The sequence below is a fragment of the Mustela lutreola genome, chromosome 14, assembly GCF_030435805.1.
Source record: "Mustela lutreola isolate mMusLut2 chromosome 14, mMusLut2.pri, whole genome shotgun sequence".
Classification (NCBI taxonomy): domain Eukaryota; kingdom Metazoa; phylum Chordata; class Mammalia; order Carnivora; family Mustelidae; genus Mustela; species Mustela lutreola.
The window spans coordinates 16,219,210-16,239,500 of record NC_081303.1 but is presented as its reverse complement, the minus strand read 5'-3'; the positions used below and the strand labels follow the sequence as shown (position 1 = coordinate 16,239,500).

The 20,291-nt window shown below is 35.1% G+C and overlaps 1 protein-coding gene across 7 annotated transcripts in view; it reads right to left on the bottom strand.

The window, feature by feature from the left end:
- CEP350 (centrosomal protein 350) overlaps positions 1 to 20,291 on the bottom strand; it is a 154,695-nt gene that overhangs the window by 121,582 nt on the left and 12,822 nt on the right. For 4 of the 7 annotated variants that reach the window (XM_059146956.1, XM_059146962.1, XM_059146961.1 and 1 more), the window contains exons 2-6: positions 8,878 to 8,963; positions 7,680 to 7,726; positions 5,763 to 5,874; positions 4,361 to 4,520; positions 887 to 1,500 (exon numbers count right to left, since the gene is read on the bottom strand). In XM_059146956.1, the coding sequence (XP_059002939.1) occupies positions 887 to 1,500; positions 4,361 to 4,520; positions 5,763 to 5,874; positions 7,680 to 7,726; positions 8,878 to 8,950 (1,006 nt within the window). In that variant the 5' untranslated portion in view covers positions 8,951 to 8,963. Of the gene's footprint in view, positions 1 to 886; positions 1,501 to 4,360; positions 4,521 to 5,762; positions 5,875 to 7,679; positions 7,727 to 8,877; positions 8,964 to 20,291 lie in introns of those variants that run through there. The other 3 variants (XM_059146958.1, XM_059146960.1, XM_059146963.1) reach the window with 2 other exon arrangements.

Below are 20,291 nucleotides of genomic sequence, written 5' to 3'. Positions count from 1 at the left end.
TTAACAGAAAAAAATGAATCTTGACAATATTTTTGTCTTTATACACTTATCTAGAAGAACTGAACTTTGAAAAGTATCCACAAAAGAAAGGCTAATATAGCACAAGTCTTAATGACAAAAGTCTAACAGAGACTAATCTAGTCAATTAATCAACTCCTTATATTAAAAGCTTTACATGAACAACCCTGAAAATAATTTCAGAAACATAAAAATTCAAACTCCTTAAAACCACCATATATAAAAACTTCAGTTGCCTACAAATCAGAAATTCTTTTGGAAAAACATTTTCTCAATGTAAATCTATCTATATTGGCATAAATCTGACTTACTTTTAAAATAGTTTTTAGGTATAAATCTGATCTAAATATTTCTCAAACATGGGTGGAAAAGTTATGGTCAAACTCAAAGCTTAAAGCAACAATAGGATCAAAATATCAGTGCCAAAATATTCTGTAACCAAATATAACTGGAATTGAGTAAATTATCTTTTAAAGATTTACTTTTGAAGGAATTCCTAACAGCAATCCAAATATAATGGCAGAATAAGAGTAATATACTTCCAGTTCTCTGAAAATGGTACTAATTCTTATTTTCTCTTTTGTTCAACTTATTAACTGTTCAGATCGGGGTTCTTAACCTGTAAGAATCTCCTGAGGGACTAGTTAAAAGTTCCAGTTCTGAACTCTATACCCAGAAATTCTGATTCAGGTCCAGTGTAGCATCCAGGAATCTGCATTTTCAACCTGTACCTTGAACTGATTTCTTCAGCATTTGATTTGAGAATCACACATTGTTCTAAAGACAACCCTCTCTACTCAAATATATCCTAGGGAGAAAGGAGACAAGAAGGCAAGAAGACAGAAAGACACAAAGACTGATTACAAACCTTTGTATGTTGGAGCAGGTGGTGCTGTTGCCACTTTCCTGACTTTTGCTGTCACTGAGTTATCAACATTAACAACCATTACTGGATGGTCAACATGACCCAGATTCTGGCCACGGCCATTTGTTTCTTCTGAGTGTTCCCACTGTTTTCTAATTCGCTCCTTGAGTTTTTCCAATTTGACATCATGTTGTCGCTGCTTTAGGATATCTAACCTTTGGGAATTGGTAGTACTAGTAGAGGACGGAGAAGAGTCAGTTATCCGTAACACTTTTGGATCAACATCATGGCCCATGTTACCTATAGAAGCTTTCTCATTTCCTTTTGTTCTAGTAAGATTTTCTTCCTCAGTTCTCACAGGAGCTGCCATCTTAATCAAACATTCAGAATTTTGCAGTGCATCAACTGCTGGTCGATCATTTAAAAACCTAACCACTGTATCATTGATGACAGATGACTCGGAGCTCTCAAAATCACAGCAATGTATATTCCGCTCTTCTCGATTGCATACCAGCCGATTCCTGTTCTCAGGCTTTTCTTCATTAACATCCACACAATATACATGCTTTGACTCCAGAAGGCTAGGATTTATACTGGAAGTTGTACCATGGATTTCCCTATTATTAAAAAATAATCAGTTTTGAATAAAGATTTCAAAAACCAAACTGCACCAGTCATACAAACTGAAGGGAGAACTCTAACCTAATATTAGAGATCCCAAAAAAGCTTTGGAATTCCAGTAGGTTCAATAACAAAATAATCATTACTAATATTAAGACTCAATGTTTAATGCCCCTCTATCAAGTTAGATGGCAAATAACCTAAATCATTAATTTCCATATTATAAACTAAGAAATACCCAAAAGATGTATGGAGAGATTTCCTTAAGAAATCCCAGAAAAGGGGCACCTAGGTGGCTCAGTGGGTTGAAGCCTCTTCCTTTGGCTCGGGTCCTGATTCCAGGGATCTGGGATCGAGCCCCGCATCTGGCTCTCAGCTCAGCGGGGAGCCTGCTTCCCCCTCTCTCTCTGCCTACCTCTCTGCCTACTTGTGATCTCCGTCTTTCAAATAAATAAATAAATAAGTTCTTTTAAGAAAAAGAAAAAAGAAATCCCAGAACATAGGATTACAGGGGCGCCTGGGTGGCTCAGTGAGCTAAAGCCTTTGCCTTCAGCTCAGGTCATGATCTCAGGGTCCTGGGACATAGCCCCGCATTGAGCTCCCTGCTCAGCAGGGAGCCTGCTTCTCCCTGTTCCACTCCCCCTGCTTTTCTCTCTCTCTCTAAAATAAATCAATAAAGTCTTCAAAAAAATAAAAAAAAATAAGTTAAATATGTGTGGCTCACATTAACAATTCTATTATATACCACTGATCTAGATGTTTCATGTAAAAGCATAAAATTCTAAATACCACAATAATTCTTAAAGCCATAATTCTGTTATAGTTTAATATGATAATTACATCTATTGTGAATCTGTGAGTATGTGCATTTTTTAAGGAGAGAGTCTACAGTTTTCATCAAATTCTCATTGGAATCCATGACCCAAAAACCATTAGACCCTGATCTGAATGGTTGATTATTAAACAAGATAGGGGCTGAGAACTGACTCCTATAACTTCCACTAGAGATCAAGACTAAATTCAGTTATTTGCACTACCTTTACCAGACCATAATAATTCATAGTTAGAATGATTAAGGTATAAAATTAGCACATGTAAAGAAAAAAATAAAGCACAAAAAGGTAGTTTACATATCATGTCACAATCTTAAAAAGGGAAGGAGAATTGATCCTGAACCATCAAGAAAAAAGTAATTCCACAGTTTCTCATTAACTCATTCATTAAATATTTACTGAATCCATATAAGAGTGTTTATTACACAATTCTTTCAACTTTTCTCTAAGTCTGAAAATTTTCATAATAAGTATTAGGAAAAATAATTATGGAATACTTAATAAAAGACAGGCATTAAGCTAATGTTTTAAGATTAAGACAGATTTACAGCTTTACATAAGCTAATATAATGGAATCAAAATATAATGCAGCATGAAAATGCTTTAACAGAGGAAGTTATATAGTATTACAAGAGCATACAGGAAGGATTAAATAGGCTGTGGGAATGGAACAGGATAAAAACAAATCCAGCAATGCTTCATACAGGTGCTAACAATGAGTTTGAAGTAATAGAGTCAGCCAGATGAAGGATGTGCCCTTCACAGCTATCCTATAGGTATTTCTTTAAATCCTAAAAGATATATAGTTTACAAAATTTTAAATATCAAGTAGTATCCTTTACAAGAAGAATACCAGAATATGAACCAAGAGTAATTTATAGTTTCAATTCTGATGGTGATTATGTTTCTAGGCAAGTTGCTTAATATTTGTGTGGTTAAAGACTTCTAAACTCTGATTATTTTTCACATTTTTTTCTTTCTCCTTTTACTAAACTATAAACTTTTACCCAGATTAATTCCCTGGCCTTCTCTCTGTATCTTCACCATTTTTATCGCTTCAACACCAGTAAAAGTTTTCCAAAACTCCCAAATTCCCAGCCCTGACTTTTCCACACACATTCCTGCTCAAATTTTCAAATGCCTCCTGAATATTTTCACCTAAATATTTCAAAACTATATCATATCAAATACTGATATTATGAACTCATGATTTACCTCCATCTCCCAAATTCTTTATCTCCAATTTAGAGTACAAATATATACCCAGTAGTATCTAGCACCATCATGATACTCGACTTACTTACTGACATTTTATAACACTAAAAATGTTAATAAATGAAGCAAAGAAATATAAGGTCCAGTGTTTATTACTTAATATTATTTGCTACACTGAGAGCATTACCACATATTTTATAACATTAGTAAAATGCTCCTCAAATATAAAGTTCTATCATTTTATCTACTGAAAATTCTAAATCATCAGCTAACAAAAATACACATCATTTGATAGTATCCATACTATCAAAATCCATACATCAATCCTGAACATCTGACAATAAGTTGCTGAGAGGAGCCACAAACAACAAAGTGAAACAATAAAACTCACATTCTCACTAGGAAAGAAATTTTAGGTAACTGATTAATGCTACCAAAACAAAAACAAAAAAAAAAGAAGAAGAAAACTGAGCTATAAAAAGTCCATATGCACAACACCTAATCTGAGAAATTAAGAAAAAAAAAAAATCTATACTTCCAGAGACTGAATAATCTGTCTACAGGAAACATATATATTACAATGGTAGTAGCCTGAGCCACTACTTCTTCCCCCACAAATAGTCAATCTGTGAAAGAGTAGAAAGTTAGTATTTCAGAATATAAAACATTTTTGTTTTATCTTTTTGGAAAATGAAAAAGGTAGTAATGTTAGAGCCAGAGTGCTATGAAAAACTCAGAAAATAAACCATAATCCTTTTGTAAATATTACAGGCTAATCCTATTTAATAATTTGTTTTTAATCACTAACCTGTAAGAAACCAAAGGTTCACGAAACTCCACACGGTTATTTTTCTTTACGTTACTCTCCAAGGTGGTAACTCTGAGAGGACTCCGAGATTTCTCTTTTCGTGATTTAGAAGATTTAGAAGTTGGAGCATTAGCCCAAGAATCATCCAGGTATCTACCATCTGAAGAAAAAGAAAATGTGTAAGAACATACTACTGCCTCTGAATTTGACTAGTATTTGTGAAAATAACAGGTATCTATCATTTCTGGCATCTCTAGTTGGATATTCTATAAGTAGATAGGAAACATTCAGGTTAAATTATTTACTCAATCTATAAAGAAAAAACTATTCTGAACAAACAATGAAAAACTCCACATACAAAATTATTTTTTGTTAAAGGCTGACACTCACTTAAAAAAAAGAATTATCAAGTAAAACCCACCAGATTCACAGGTTAAAAAAAAAATTAGTTTTACTTTAGTACTAACCTCTAGGTTTTAGACCACTAATTAAGGAACTACAAAATTACATACATGACAGGTAATCAAAGAAAGTATTTGCATTTTGTCAATTTATGACAGTATCTGTTAAATACTCCAATTATGATTTAAAACTCCCTAAAATATGTAAAATTCACGAAGTCAACAATCTCAAGGTTGACAGATCTGTGAATTTAAAGAAAGACATATATAATTTCAAACACTTAAAATCAAATTCTCATCACTAAAAACCAATGAAAAGTCACTGTTAAAGGTGTAGTAATGATAAAGTCCCTGTTGAAAATATGGTGAAGGGGCACCTGGTAGGCTCAGTCGTTGAGAGTGTGCCTTCAGCTCAGGTCATGACCCCACAGTCCTGGGACCGAGCCCCATATCGGGCTCCCTGCTCAGCGGGAAGCCTGCCTCTCCCTCTCTCACTGCCCCCCTTTGCCCCATTTGTGTTCCCTCTCTCACTGTCTCACTCTTAGTCAAATAAATAAAATCTTTAAAAAAAAAAAAAAAAAAAGGAAGTAAGAAAGAAAGAAAAGATGGTGAAAACATGGGGCACTTGGGTGGTTCAGTCGGATAAGCATCCGAGTCTCGATTTCAGCTCAGGTCACGATCTCAGGGTTGTGAGATCAAGGCCCATAATGGGCTCCATGCTTGAGATTCTCTCCCTCTGCCTCTGCCCCTCCCCCTGCTCATTCTCACGCTCTGAATAAACTTAAAAATCTTAAAAAAAGAAAGACGTGAAAACATCATCTACAGTCACTGAACATGAGGTTGCTTCATGACTACTCAGTACCAAAGACAAAAAAACTAAATGTTGATGAGATATCATCTCTGATTAAAGAGCTAGCAAATATGAAGGACTGTAAAAAGAAATTAAATTGAAACAAAATTAACATCTATATTTGTATCTTTGCAAGTAACTTTATACATACCTTTTCTACTTATTTTTCGGGTAGCACTTGCAGATTTCTTGGTATCCATGACAGAATCAAACACAGCTGTACTTGTAGGGGTTACTTCTAATTTGTTTTCAATGTGTCTCAGCTAAAGTTTAAACATCATCACAACAAAGAGGTTAATTCTGTAAATAAACCAGCTACCATTTATTTACATAGTTAATTTTTTATTTTTTACTTTTTTAAATGTAAACTCTATGCCCAATGTGGAGCTTGAACTCATGACCCTGAGATCAAGAGTTGCATGTTCTACTGACTGTGTCAGCCAGGCGCCCCAATTTACAGTTATTTAAATTCTATTGTCCAGTACTTTTCTCCAAAGTCAAAACAACTCAGGAATGCCTTTTTTCAATATTAATTTTTTTCATTACTTGCTACTTCACCTATAGTAAGAAGTGGTACAATACTGCCCAGATTTGGACAAGAAAATCAAAAAGATTCTGAAGAGTATTGAAAAGTTTCTATTTGTCTTTTTGACCTTTTTTTTTATTGCTGGGGTTTTTTTTTAAGCAAGCAGTACATTTTCTGACATTATAGGTCATATATCATTATGCTATATATCCTGTGCATTTTGCACACAAAAATTAGATAAGAATAATTCAGATGGATTAAAATTTACAACTGTTCGAACAGCTTATGTTATAGGCATAACAGTCTTATGCCTGTAAGTTTCACAATAAAGATAAAATTCGTAAGATAGAAAACTCAGGTTTCCATACACTTTATCGTGTAAGTCAATTTAGGGTAAATCCACCAATGTTCTTACATTATTTAATAAAGCATTTTTCCCTAATTATATGCTTATAAAACTTGGAAAACAGAAAAGGCATAAAAAATAAAATTAAAATCGTCAAAATCCCACCACATAGAGATAAACACTTTGTATAAAATTCTAATTTATCTTCTCTCAGATTTTTGTGGTACAATGTACTCAAAAAATGAAATAAATCTTCATAATCTGTATCAGGATTTTTCTCCCATTTATATTATAAGCCCCATTATCATCCTTAAAAATAATTTCTAAAAACACAATAGTTTTAGAAAATGAAAATTAACAATTCAGCTCCAAATTAGGTTAACTCTAAATTAAGCTGGGGATAAAAACTATTTCTACATTGTAGATACATAATGCTCATGTAGAAGAGAGAGAGAATATATATAATGTGCATTTGACCCTACATTATGACCAAATCTAGGCTATAGTACCTTTTCCAGATCCATTTTCATACCAGTTCAAAAGATTAGGAAGCAGAAAATACCATATTCATAACGTAAAGAAATAGTGACTCAAAGTCAGGTAGGAAAAAAAGAAAACAAGCAAGGAGATATTAGGAGAGTAATTTTTTTAGAGAGCAAATGAAAACGAAAAGAAAAAGGAAAGAATCTCCCCTCAAAGAGACTATGTATCACTTGCCAAATTTGGATTCCTAAACTCCAGACAAGACTGGACAGAACACAAATGACAACAGGTTGCCTATAGTCATTCTTCAGCTGTATTGAGAGAAAGCAGTCTGTCATTGCCACAAAAGAGGTCACTCCTAGTCCATTAAAGAAGCTGTTCCTTTCATTTCCTCTCTGACCCTGAGCTTTCTACACAGACATAACCCCACATTCCCAAATTCATTTTGTTTTAAATCTTCAATTCAATAAGCCAAATGAACAAATTTATTAAAGGAAAATAAATAGTACAAATCAAAAGTAGTGTCTTGATTATCCCTGTCCTATTTAATAGTCATCCTTAATGTTCATTTTGTAATAAACGGTACTTAACTTCTTACTAAATTCTTTATTTTCCTATGAAAAAGTACTATAGAAAAAAACTTAATCTATTCAATTTTAACAGGAAATCAATTTTAAACCAGAAAGAAATAAATGGAAACTCTAACTACTTACAGCAGCCTTAGTCTGAGAAAGTGCATCCCACGATGTGGTTATATCTGCTGGGAAACATTGATATTTACTGAATCAGAATCTCTAAAAGTAGTCCTCAAAATCTGCATTTCAGTAAGCTCCTAAATGCACTCAAAATTATGAGAACCATTTTATTAGGCAGAACTATTTCTCAGCAAATGCTTTATTATACTGAACCAAAACATGGTACTTGGGGCGCCTGGGTGGCTCAGTGGGTTGGGCCTCCGCCTTCGGCTCAGGTCATGATTTCAGGGTCCTAGGATCGAGCCCCGCATCGGGCTCTTTGCTCAGTGGGGAGCCTACTTCCCCTTTTCTCTCTGCCTGCCTCTCTGCCTACTTGTGATCTCTCTCTGTGTCAAATAAATAAATAATACCTTTAAAAAAATGGTACTTTTCCCATTCTATAAAGCCAAGCTTCCTAGTATATGGTTTAGAGTTGTATTAGACACTGATCCTATTAATTCTTAGGACGACATCCCCATTCACAGCCGCATCAGACAACTCCAACAACAGACAGTATCCTCAATTTACTCCAGTGACCTAAACACGAAATTTTGTATTGTAGTGTATTTCACAGTCATGATGTTTAAAAGATTAAAAACTACTCCAGACCTCAATCTACCAGTAGAAACAAAGGTAAAATCGAGTCTTTCAGATAAGAGCCCTTCAAATAGTACAAGGCCACCTAGTTCCCTTAAATCATCTTTCTCTAGGATAAACAATTTCATTCCCTCCAAATATTCCTCATGTGACATGATTTCCAGATCCCTCATAAACCCAATAATCTTCCTCCAGATATACTCTAGTTTGTCAATGCATCTCAAAATATATCATGTCCTAATTAAAGTAACCCTTGATGTATCATTAAAAAAAAAAAAACAGTTCAATTAGACTTTGCCTTTTCTTATCTGTGATTTTTCTTCTCTTATCTTTATAGTCTAAAACTGTATTAGAAGCTATATTACATTTGTTGACATTAATCAGAATTTCCAAGAAGCTGTGTAAAACTAATTCTATATATACTGATTCTTTTTAATGTCTCCCTTTATAAGTTTGCCACAGGACACCTCTGAAGATGAGGTACTTTGCATATTTAAAGCCAACTGAACCTAAAAAATTATCCACTTTATAAAGCAAAGGCAGGCATTAAGTTCTAAAGTTTAAAGAAAATAAATCATACCTTGAACAGTATCCTTGCTTTGAGAGTTCCTTGGATTTGGTAAAGGCACCTCTTTTGATTTGCTGCTTCTCATCCTGCCAATTTACCTACAATCATATCATCAGCATTCATTAAACATCAATATTAGGATATTAGTAAAGAAAATACTCTCATTTATCTTAACTTTCATGAAAGTCAGAAAAAGATTTATCTAAATTATTGTCAACTCTACAAGTTATCTTTATGCCTTCCAGAGTTCCTTATAATCTACTAACTTTATTTTTCCTTGGAAAACTAAATCATTAAGAAGTCTATCATGACCTCACAAAACAAACTGAGGATTGCTGGGGGGAGGGGGTTTGGGAGAAGGGGGTGGGATTATGGACATTGGGGAGGGTATGTGCTTTGGTGAGTGCTGTGAAGTGTGTAAACCTGGTGATTCACAGACCTGTACCCCTGGGGATAAAAATATATGTTTATAAAAAATAAAAAATTTAAAATAAATAAATAAATAAAAATTAAAAAAAAAAAGAAGAAGAAGAAGAAGAAGTCTATCATGACCACCTCACACCAACTAGGATACCCAAAAACAAACAAAGAAACAAACAACAGAAAATAACAAATGTTGATGTGGAGAAACTGTAACTCTTGTGCACTGTTGGTGGGAAGGTAAAATGATACAGGTTCTATGGAAAACAGTACAGCAGTTCCTCAAAAAATTAAAAATAGAATTAACCACATGATTCAGCACAAAACAAATGAAAACAGGGTATCAGAGACATTTGTACATCCATGTTCACAGCAGCATTGTTCACAATAGTCAAAAAGTGAAAGTAACAAAACTGTCCATCAACAGATGAAAAGATACACATAAAATGTGGTACATACATACAATGGAACATTATTCAGCATTAAGTGGAAAATTCTGCCATATGCTATATATAATACAGGTGAACTTTGAGACATCAACCAACTGAGACAAGCCAGTTACAAAGCCGAATACTGTATGATTCCACTTCTATAAGACACATAGAGTAGTCAAAATCATAGGGAAAAAAACAGTGGTTGCCAAGAGCTGGGGAAGGGGGGAAACAGGGAGCTACTGCTTAATGGGTATAGAATTCAGTTTTACAAGACAGAAAGTGATCCAAGACGGATGGTGATGATGGCTGCACAATGCTATAAATTTTTTTTATAATTTTTTATAAACATATAATGTATTCTTAGCCCCAGGGGTACAGGTCTGTGAATCGCCAGGTTTACACACTTCACAGCACTCAGCATAGCACATACTCTCCCCAATGTCCATAACCCCACTACCCTCTCCCTACCCCCCTTCCCCCAGCCACCCTCAGTTTGTTTTGTAACATTAAGAGTCTATTATGGTTTGTCTCCCTCCCAATCCCATCTTGTTCCATTTATTCTTTTCCTACCCCTCAAACCCCACACATTGCATTTCCACTTCCTCCTATCAAGGAGGTCATATGATAGTTGTCTTTCTCCAGCTGACTTATTTCGCTAAGCATAATGCCCTCTAGTTCCATCCATGTCATTGCAAATGGCAAGATTTCATTTCTTTTGATGGCTCCATAGTATTCCACTGTGTATATATACCACATCTTCTTTATCTATTCATCTGTCGATGGACATCTAGGTTCTTTCCATACTTAGGCTATTGTGGACATTGCTGCTATAAACATTTGGGTGCCCTTCGGATCACTATGTTTGTATCTTTAGGGTAAATAACCAGTAGTGCAATTGCTGGGTCATAGGGTAGCTCTATTTTCAACTTTTTGAGGAACCTCCATACTGTTTTCCAGAGTGGTTGCACCAGCTTGTATTCCTACCAACAATGTAGGAGGGTTCCCCTTTCTCTGCATTCTTGCCAGCATCCGTCATTTCCTGACTGGTTAATTTTAGCCATTCTGACTGGTGTGAGGTGGTATCTCACTGTGGTTTTGAATGCTATAAATTATTTAATACCACTAAATTATACACTGAAAATGGTTAAGGTGGTACATTTTATGTTGTGTATTCTATCACAAAAAAATAAAAGAAAAAATTATATCATGACTCAAAGAGAAAGATCATCATCTGCTTAAGCTGACTAGACAGCTTGGTAATAGTCATTTTATCCTATGAATATAGAATTACTCTGTTATAAAACTCACAAAACACTGAAAGTTTGGAAAATACAGGCAAGGAAACTCATTCCTAGTCCCCAAATCTTAAAATGATCATTAAGCTATTTTGCATAGTCTCTTTTTCCTAGTTTTCTTTTTTTTACTCTAATTTGAGTAAAGATTAAAAAAATTTTTATTTTTGTGTCCTACTGCTAGATGTTTGTGGTAGTTTTTAAATATATTCATAAATTCTATGATACTCCTTTATTGAAGTAGAGATTAATTTTTCTTCCATTAAATGTAAGCTGGACTTAGGGATACACTTTTAACAAATCAAATGTCATAGAAGTGACAATATGTGACTTTTAAGTGTAGGTCACAAAAGGCATTGCTTGTTCTCTGGAGTTACACAGCAACAGATTACCAGTACAATATTCTGCCTTATTTTATCTATTACAAGTAACACTAAAATGAACATATTTGTATCTGTGAATTTTTGCTTATTTATCTAGAACAGGATCTACAAAGGGGATCTATAAAAAACAGGGGATCCTACAAACAGGATCTACAAAAAAACAAACTAAAGAATATGAAGAACATGCTGCTCTTGAGATCCAATGTTAAACTGTTTTCCAATTTATAATTTACAACTGTTCTTATTTACAATGAGCCTACTAGTTTTTCATTAACCTCTTTTAATATTGAGCATTATATCTATTCTATTTACTTTTACTCATTTAATAGGAAGAAAATGGTTGTTTTAATTTGAATTTAATAAATTGCTAGGATAGATCTGTTAGCCACAGATCTCTGCCATAGATCTCAATCTTAGTTCTTCATGTGTGAATTATCTTTTCATGTCTTTTGCCCACCTACCTACCAGGATCATCATGTTTTTCTTATCAATTTGATGAGTTCTTTACATTATGAATATATGATCTTTGTCACATTTGATAAAAATAATTTTCTTCAACCACGGTTTTCAAAGGCAGTTCAGTATGTTGTATATTAAAGAACCTAATTTAAATTTAAGGAAAAGATGGGATATCTGGGAGGCTCAGTCGATTAAGCCACTGACTCTTGCTTTTGGTGGGGCTCATGATCTCGGGGTCATGGAATCAAGCCCCATGTTAGGCTATGTGCTCAGCATGGAGTCTGCTTGAGACTCTCTCTTTCCCTCTCCCTCTGCTTCCCCTCATGCTTGTGCTCTCTCTCTCTCTAAGATAAATAAAATCTTTTTTAAAGATTTAAAGAAAATTTAATTTAAAATTTAAAGAAAAATTTAAAGAAAATTTTAAAGAAATTTAAAGAAAAACCTACCTACTAAAGAAATTTAATTTAAATTTAAAGAAATTTAAAGAAAAACCTACCTACTAAAATACAAGTTAAAAGAAAAAAAGTTATATATGTTTATAAAAAATAAAAAATTTTTTAAAAAAGAAAAAATTTAAAGAAATTTATTTTAAGAAAATTTAAAGAAATTTTAAGAAAATTTAAAGAAATTTAAAGAAAAACCTACCTACTAAAATACAAACAAATAAAACTGAAGGCATAATTAATTTTTAGGGGAGTTAATTTCACCCACAGTAAATAATCATTTTAAAATTTCTTTTAGGGCACCTGGGGTGGCTCAGATGGTTAAGCAACTGCCTTCAGCTCAGGTCATGATCCTGGACTCCCGGATCAAGCCCTGAATTAAGTTCACTGCTTGCAGGGAGTCTCCACTCTCATGTTCTCTCTCTCTCATTCCCTCTCTCTCAAATAAATAAATAAAATCCTTAAAATAAAATAAAATTTCTTTTAAAAAAACTTTAAAAATGTTCTAAAAATAAAATATGTCATAAATTCTACAACATGTTTCTAAGAAATGTCAATCTAAGTTTTAGAAACAGATATGAATCATAGAAAAATTAAAATCACCATATATGCCAATAGTTTAAAATTTTTCCAACCATAAAAACTTCCATCAGTGATGCCCACATAGCTCAAAAAATTAACTCATTTTACTTTCCTTCTCATAAAGATAATTTTGGCCTAGTGAACTATCAAAATAACAAACATGAGTTATTCCATATTACTAAATAATTTGTCAACCATTTGGCAAAAGTTTTGAGCAAAACTCTCTTTGCTTTGAAACTAAAATAAATGCTAAAATATATAGTAATTCTCAATTTCCCAATGAAGAGAAACATACCAAAAATCACATATATGTCCATAATCTCTATATTCAGGGGCCAGTGCTGATAAGAAATGCATTTCTATCTATTTCAAAATAAAAACCTTCTTAATGGTTAATCATCATCAAATGCAAATGACTCAATTATCAGGAGTGTTTCATTTATGTAAAATTTCATCTTATAAATTATAGTATATTCACCATTTAATATGAGGATGAACGAATTAGAACTACATGCTACAAATATGTTAGATGAAGAATGCCAGAAACAAGTGTACATGCTGTATAATTCCATTTTATAAAGTATCAAACAGACAAAAGTAATCTATGGTGTTAGAATAGTGGTTACATACAGTTTGGGCAGGAGGGTGGTGACTAGAATTGGAGCAAGGAAGGGCCTTTGAGGTACTGATAATATTGTTTGTTGATATGGGTGCTGATTACATCAGTGTGTTCAGTTTAAGAGACTTCCATCAAGCTGTACATTTACATGCTTTTTCAATGTACATTATACATCAATTAAAAGTATTTTCCAATAACATGCCTGATTTAGGTTTATAATTATAATTCACTTCTGTAATATGCCCAATCTCATGAATGTCGGTTTTACAATATCTTACCTTTCAAAATCCCAGGTTATCCTATACCTAAGAAGTATTATTAATAGAATCTATTAATCTAGGGTTCTTTAATATACAACATACTGAACTGCCTTTGTTAACAGTGATTGGAGAAAATTATTTTATCAAATGTGACAAAGGTCATATGTTCATAATGTAAAGAACTCGTCAAATTGGTAAGAAAAACATGATGATTGTGGTAGGTAGATGGGCAAAGGACACGAAAAGATAATTCAGACATGAGGAACAGAATGGAATAGAATTCTGTTATAAATAGAATCTATTTAAGTAGGACAGTTCTTTATGTTCTTTTTTAAAGATATTATTTATTTACTTGACAAACAAGAGATCACAAGTAGGCAGAGAGGCAGGCAGAGAGAGAGGAGAAAGCAGGCTCCCCCGCTGAGCAGAGAGCCCGATATGGGGCTCTATCTCAGGACCCTGAGATCATGACCTGAGCCAAAGGCAGAGGCTTTAACCCACTGAGCGACCCAAGTGCCCCCAGTTCTTTATATTTTTATCTTTATATAAGAATATATATGTAAAAATCACCATTTTCTCTAAAAATAGAAAAATTGAGGAAAAAGTACACCAAAAAAAATCTCCTCATAGAAAGAAGAATCTAATCTGTCAAAACTCTTACTATCTTTAAAGTATAAATCTCAATCTATAAAATGCCTTTTATAACCACTTTGAGATGACTAAATCAAACAGATTAAACTTATTCAAGATCGTTTACTGGGAAATAATGAAACTTACCTTCCCTGTTAAATGTTTTAAAAGGCAACATGACAACTTTATTCTATATCCATATGGGAATTTTGGATTTATTGGATATTTGTGCATTCTCTTTTGCCTAATCTCTCAAGAATTAAGAAAGGCAGACAAAAAACTACCATGACTACTTTTTGTCTCCTTCTCTTCATATTAAATTAATGTTTACATAGCTCAATAGGATTATTTAGTACATAAAGGTTCATGGTTATTATATTGTCATGTCGTTTTTATATTTCTTGAATAAAAAATGACAATCATTGTCTGTAGAGAACTATACTTTAGTATTCAATTCTATTTTGTATGCTATTAATAAAAAGCAAGTATTGCTTTATTCTATTATACCTGCAGTATCCTTTCCATTCTAAGCTTTCTGGGATACTTTATTTTAGACATATCCTGTATACGGAAAATATAACTTTTTAATCCAGTGTAATAATCTTTGTTAAGACTAAGAATAGGGAGGGGCGCCTGGGTGGCTCGGTTGGTTAAGTGTCTGCCTTCAGCTCAGGTCATGATCCCACGGTCCAAGAATCAAATCCTGCATCCTAAATCAGGTTTCCTACTCAGCAAGGAGCCTGCTTCTCCCTCTGCCCCTCCCCCTGCTTGTGCTTGCTCACATGTGCTCTCTCTCTCTCTCAAATAAATAAATACTTAAGGGGAAAAAAAGACTAAGAATAGGGAGAATAAACTTGCATATCAATCACCTCATGCTAACATTTTCTTAAAAAGATGTATTTATTTATTTGACAGACAGAGATCACAAGTAGGCAGAGAGGCAGACAGAGAGAGGAGGAAGCAGGCTCCCCGCTGAGAGGAGAGCCCAATGCAGGGCTCGATCCCAGGACCCTGAGATCATGACTGGAGCCAAAGGCAGAGGCTTTAACCCACTGAGCCACCCAGGCACCCCCATGCTAACATCTTTTGAGTACCTACTTGTGCAAAGTATCATGTATTATAGAAAAGAAGATGAAATGTCCCTGACTGACTCTCCAACCTCACAATCCAGTGTAAGCATTCTTAACCTAGGGATCCATTAGTGAAATTCAAGGAATTTACAAACTCTCTAAAATTACTGTATGTTATCACCTATGTACATTTTCCCAGAGAGAGATGTCATGGCCTTTACGACATTCTCAAAGAAGTCCAGTAATCAAGTAGGTGAGGTAAAACATATACATAATATAACTGAGAAATACAATAATCTGGACAATACCATAAAACATGTACAATTATCACAAAAGGAAACATTGATTTATGGGGGAGATCTGTTAAAGCTTCTTGGGAGTATATCCTTAAAGACCCCATATTAATTAGGATATGTCTATTATATATTTGGTATGAAGAAAAAGAAGGGACAGAGACTATTTTGCATTAGGAGGCCTCAGCATACCATGTTCATAAAAGTTAAGTATTCTGTTATCTAGTAATAAGTCTGTGACAACCTTCCACTTCTACAATGGCAGAGAGCCATGGTTTTCTTACAAATGCTTCTGAGAGTTAGATCATCTCATTAAGGTGACATTTTAAAAGTTATTTTATTAACTGTATTAGAATAGCTAAAACCATACTGTCAATAACTATGACATTCACAAAAGGGTTAATAAACTTGCAATAGCATGTCAGATTGCTTTATTTTCTAAGACTTGTTATCTGTGAAAGTCCAAATTTAAACGATTGTCAATCATCCCCAAATTAGACTTTCTTGTTTACTGTGTTTTAAGATACTATAGTTAAGGCATACAAAAAAGGTGTAAGAAATAATAATATACATCTATGTACTCATCTCTTAGTTTAAGAAATAAACTACTAAAAAATAAATAAATAAATAAATAAACTACTGAAATTTGGCTGAAGTCCCCTGTGTACCTCTACTCATCTCCATCTCCCCCCATCCAGAAGTAATAACCACTATCCCAAACTCAATGCTTATCATGTATATCCTCCTTGGACTCTGAACATTTTCCAAAACAAATGGCAATCCTTCCTATTCAGCACAAAACAAATTATCTCAAAGTATATCTTTAAAACACTATGTTGTATACCTGAAACTAATGTAACATTGTGTGGCAACTAAATATATACATATAATGTTCCCAAAAAGATTAAATGAAACTGTGTATGAATGTATTACAGATGTCAATCACTATGTCTGCCCAAATACAGCCCCCTCTCTGAAGAACAAGCACCCCCATTCCCATCCACAACTCTTCACTCCCCCTATCGCTGACTGAAGCACCGTGAAGAACTAACTCAAGAGTGGCCTATCCAGTCCCTGGCAAGAAGAGATCGAAGAATTCTAGAATGGAATGTTAAGCAACTGAGTCAATGAGCTGTGAGGAGTCAAGCTGAAAAATCATGATAAAAAGCAAGATGGAGATCAAAGAAAAACAAATGAGAGATCATGTAGATTCCCAAAAAAAGGGGAAAAGTGGCCTTGTTCTTAGCCATTTTGTAGTTCCCATAATACCACTACTTCATTTTCTGCTCCTGCATTCTTTGAGACCTCTCTGCAGTCTTACAACAAACTTCCTTTTATTTCTCTTTATTTAAGGGGAAAAGGGACAAAATCCTAAAAATAAAAAGAGGATTCCAAGAAGTCACTCATTTCAGCCTCTAACTCATATAGAGGAAATAAGTTAGGAGAAATACATGTGAAATATATTTCAAATATACTATAGAGGGGCACCTGGGTGGCTCAGTGGGTTAAAGCCTCTGCCTTCCACTCAGGTCATGATCCCAGAGCCCTGGGATCGAGCCCCACACGGGGCTCTCTGCTCAGCGGGGAGCCTGCTTCCCCCTTCTCTCTGCCTGCCTCTCTGCCTACTTGTGATCTCTGTCTGTCAAATAAATAAATAAAATCTTAAAAAAAAAAAAAAAAAGACATAGCTAGAGTTCATTCCCTAAACATGGCAGAAATTTTCATTACCTCCCTATCTTCTTTTCCTAAATTTTCTTCTTTTCCTAAATTTTCTCCAGCAATAATAACCTTCAAGTCCAAATGTTAATGACATCTATCATAAATCTTTCCCCAACCGTTCCTTATCTGAATTACTACTTCATCTGTTTCCCCAATAGCATTAACTTTTTTTTTTAAAGATTTTATTTATTTGTTTGTCAGAGAGAAGAGCACAAGCAGAAGGCGCAGCAGGCAGAGGGAGAAGCAGGATCCCTACTGAGCAAGGAGCCGGATAGCCTGAGCCAAAGGCAGATGCTCAACCGACTGAGCCACCCAGAAGCCCTCCTTTTCCTTCCTTAGGGGTATTTTCCAGCCTGGCTTTTTAAACTATCTCTTCTGCTTCTGTGATTAAGTTTCTTGTTACTTCTGTTGATTTATCCCAGTCCCTCCCCTGTTTGTCCTTTCACTGGCAACCTTGCCTTTGATTCTTCTATTCTTTTCTGTTTAAGTTGAGATAACAGCTTTCAACATTGCCAATTGTTTTTCTGTTCATGGAAGGTCTGGGCTGATGGAAAGGTAAATAAGATGTAGTCCTTAAGGACCATACAAACTTGTGAAGAGACTGATACACATGTGATATTTGTAACTTTATAACTTTACCACATGGTCTACTATTTGTTTATGTGTGTCACAACATTGTGAGTGAGCATTAAGTGCTCAAGGAATGTTTATTGAATGAATGAATGAATGAATGAATGCTGTGTGTGTGTGCGTGTGTGTGTGTATGTGTGTAATGATAAGGGCTCTAAAAAGGTAACAGAGTGTGCAACACCTGGGTGGCTTAGTTGGTTAGCCCTCTGCCTTCAGCTCAGGTCATGGGCCCTGGGATTGAGCCCAACATGGTGGGCGGTGGGGTAACCATGAACACAGCTAATAGTTAATAATCATACCTACCATTTTCTGTGTTCCTTCTGTGTGGGCCAAGTACTGGTGTTTTCCACATCTTATTTTCAGTCTCCATCACAACCCACAATCCTCTCCCTTATTTGCCTTTTACTCCACCCCTTTACCTAAATCTCTGTTCAATGCAACTGGAAATCTTTATTCTTCTCTGTCCCCCTTCCCTTACATACTCTCGCCACAGGGTAGGAGAAAAGTGCAAAACGTACCACTACCCTACCATTTCCCCTATGCATTAAAACCCCTTATTTACCCTTTTCCCTCCTCCCATTTCTTCCCACTCCTTTTCTAGCAAAAAAAAAAAAAAAAGAGCCTTTTGCTCTCTGTGACCCTAAGAACATACTGCACAGAGAAACTGCCCTCATCTGGACCTGGCTCCACTCTGGGGTTTCTCTTGTCCTCTTCTGCTCTTATCCTGGTGCTCTTTTTCTCAGTGGGGTGTGTGTAACAAAACAACCATGAGCTTTTGGGGACCTTTAACATTTCCTTTTTTGTTTATAAAAACACTAAACACTGAATTCCAGAGAACCAAAAATTCTCCCTCCCTACCAAGAGAGGGGCATATCTTCTGCTCCATACCTTTTTCTGTTTTTCTTTTTCTTGCTAATGCTTTTAAAAACAAGTGAGTTTTTTTATATAAAGTTTTTAAAATGTGAAAGAGAAGCATTTATATATCTATTTTACTGATGAAGAAACAGTATCAGAGAGACCATGGAAACAGTCCAAGGTCATTCAGCAACAAATCTGGAAATTAAATCTAGATCTCTCTCTCAAACCTCTGAAAGCCTCTAATAAGCATTCACATGATGCCTCTTTGAATATGTAAACTCAACCACTATTTCTAACATTATCCCCTGTCCTCTCACATAACTTCATTAGAAGGCACTTAGCTTTCTCACCTCAATTCTATCCTCTTCAGAACCTCTGTTCCATGGGGAGCCTGGGTGGCTCAGTGGGTTAAAGCCTCTGCCTTCGGCTCAGGTCAGATCCCAGGGTCCTGGGATTGAGCCCCACATCGGGCTCTCTGCTCAGCGGGGAGCCTGCTTCCCCCACTCTCTCTGCCTGCCTCTAGCTGCCTAATGTGATCTCTGTCTGTCAAATAAATAAAATCTTTAAAAAAAAAAAAAAAAAAGAACCTCTGTTCCATTAACTTCAATGCACTTTAACTTCTTTTTTTTTTTTTTTTTAAAGATTTTTATTTATTTTGTCAGAGAGAGCGAGCGAGAGCGAGCACAGGCAGACAGAGTGGCAGGCAGAGTCAGAGGGAGAAGCGGGCTCCCCGCGGAGCAAGGAGCCCGACGCGGGACTCGATCCCAGGATGCTGGGATCATGACCTGAGCCGAAGGCAGCGGCTTAACCCACTGAGCCACCCAGGCGTCCCGCACTTTAACTTCTTTAGAGAATGCTCATTTAAACTACATGTCTTGACTGTTATCAAACTCACAGAAAAGGACAGGGCTTCCTCACATTGGTCTACAGATGAAGCATTTTATTCCACCCTCCTTTCTAAACGGCAGGTAAGATGTTTCAGCAACCTCCTTGGTGTTGAACCAAACTGTTCTTCCACACTTATAAAAAACCTTTTCCTCAATCTGACCCATGCCATCCACTCATTTAACAAATATCTGCTGAGGGCCATGTATGCAGTAGGAATGAAAAGTACTAAGCAACTGGGATATAGCAGTGAAAAGGAACACGACCCCCATGCGAAAGAAATCTAAAGGGTTACTCAGAAGTAAATATTCCACAATAATATTGATATTCAACAAATATTACAAATGGGATGAAAATAATTAAGGGTAAAAAAGGAAAGTGCCCTGGAAGCATGTAACAGAAGGAAATTCATCTAATCTAGGAAATGGAGAGGAAGGTGTCATCAAATC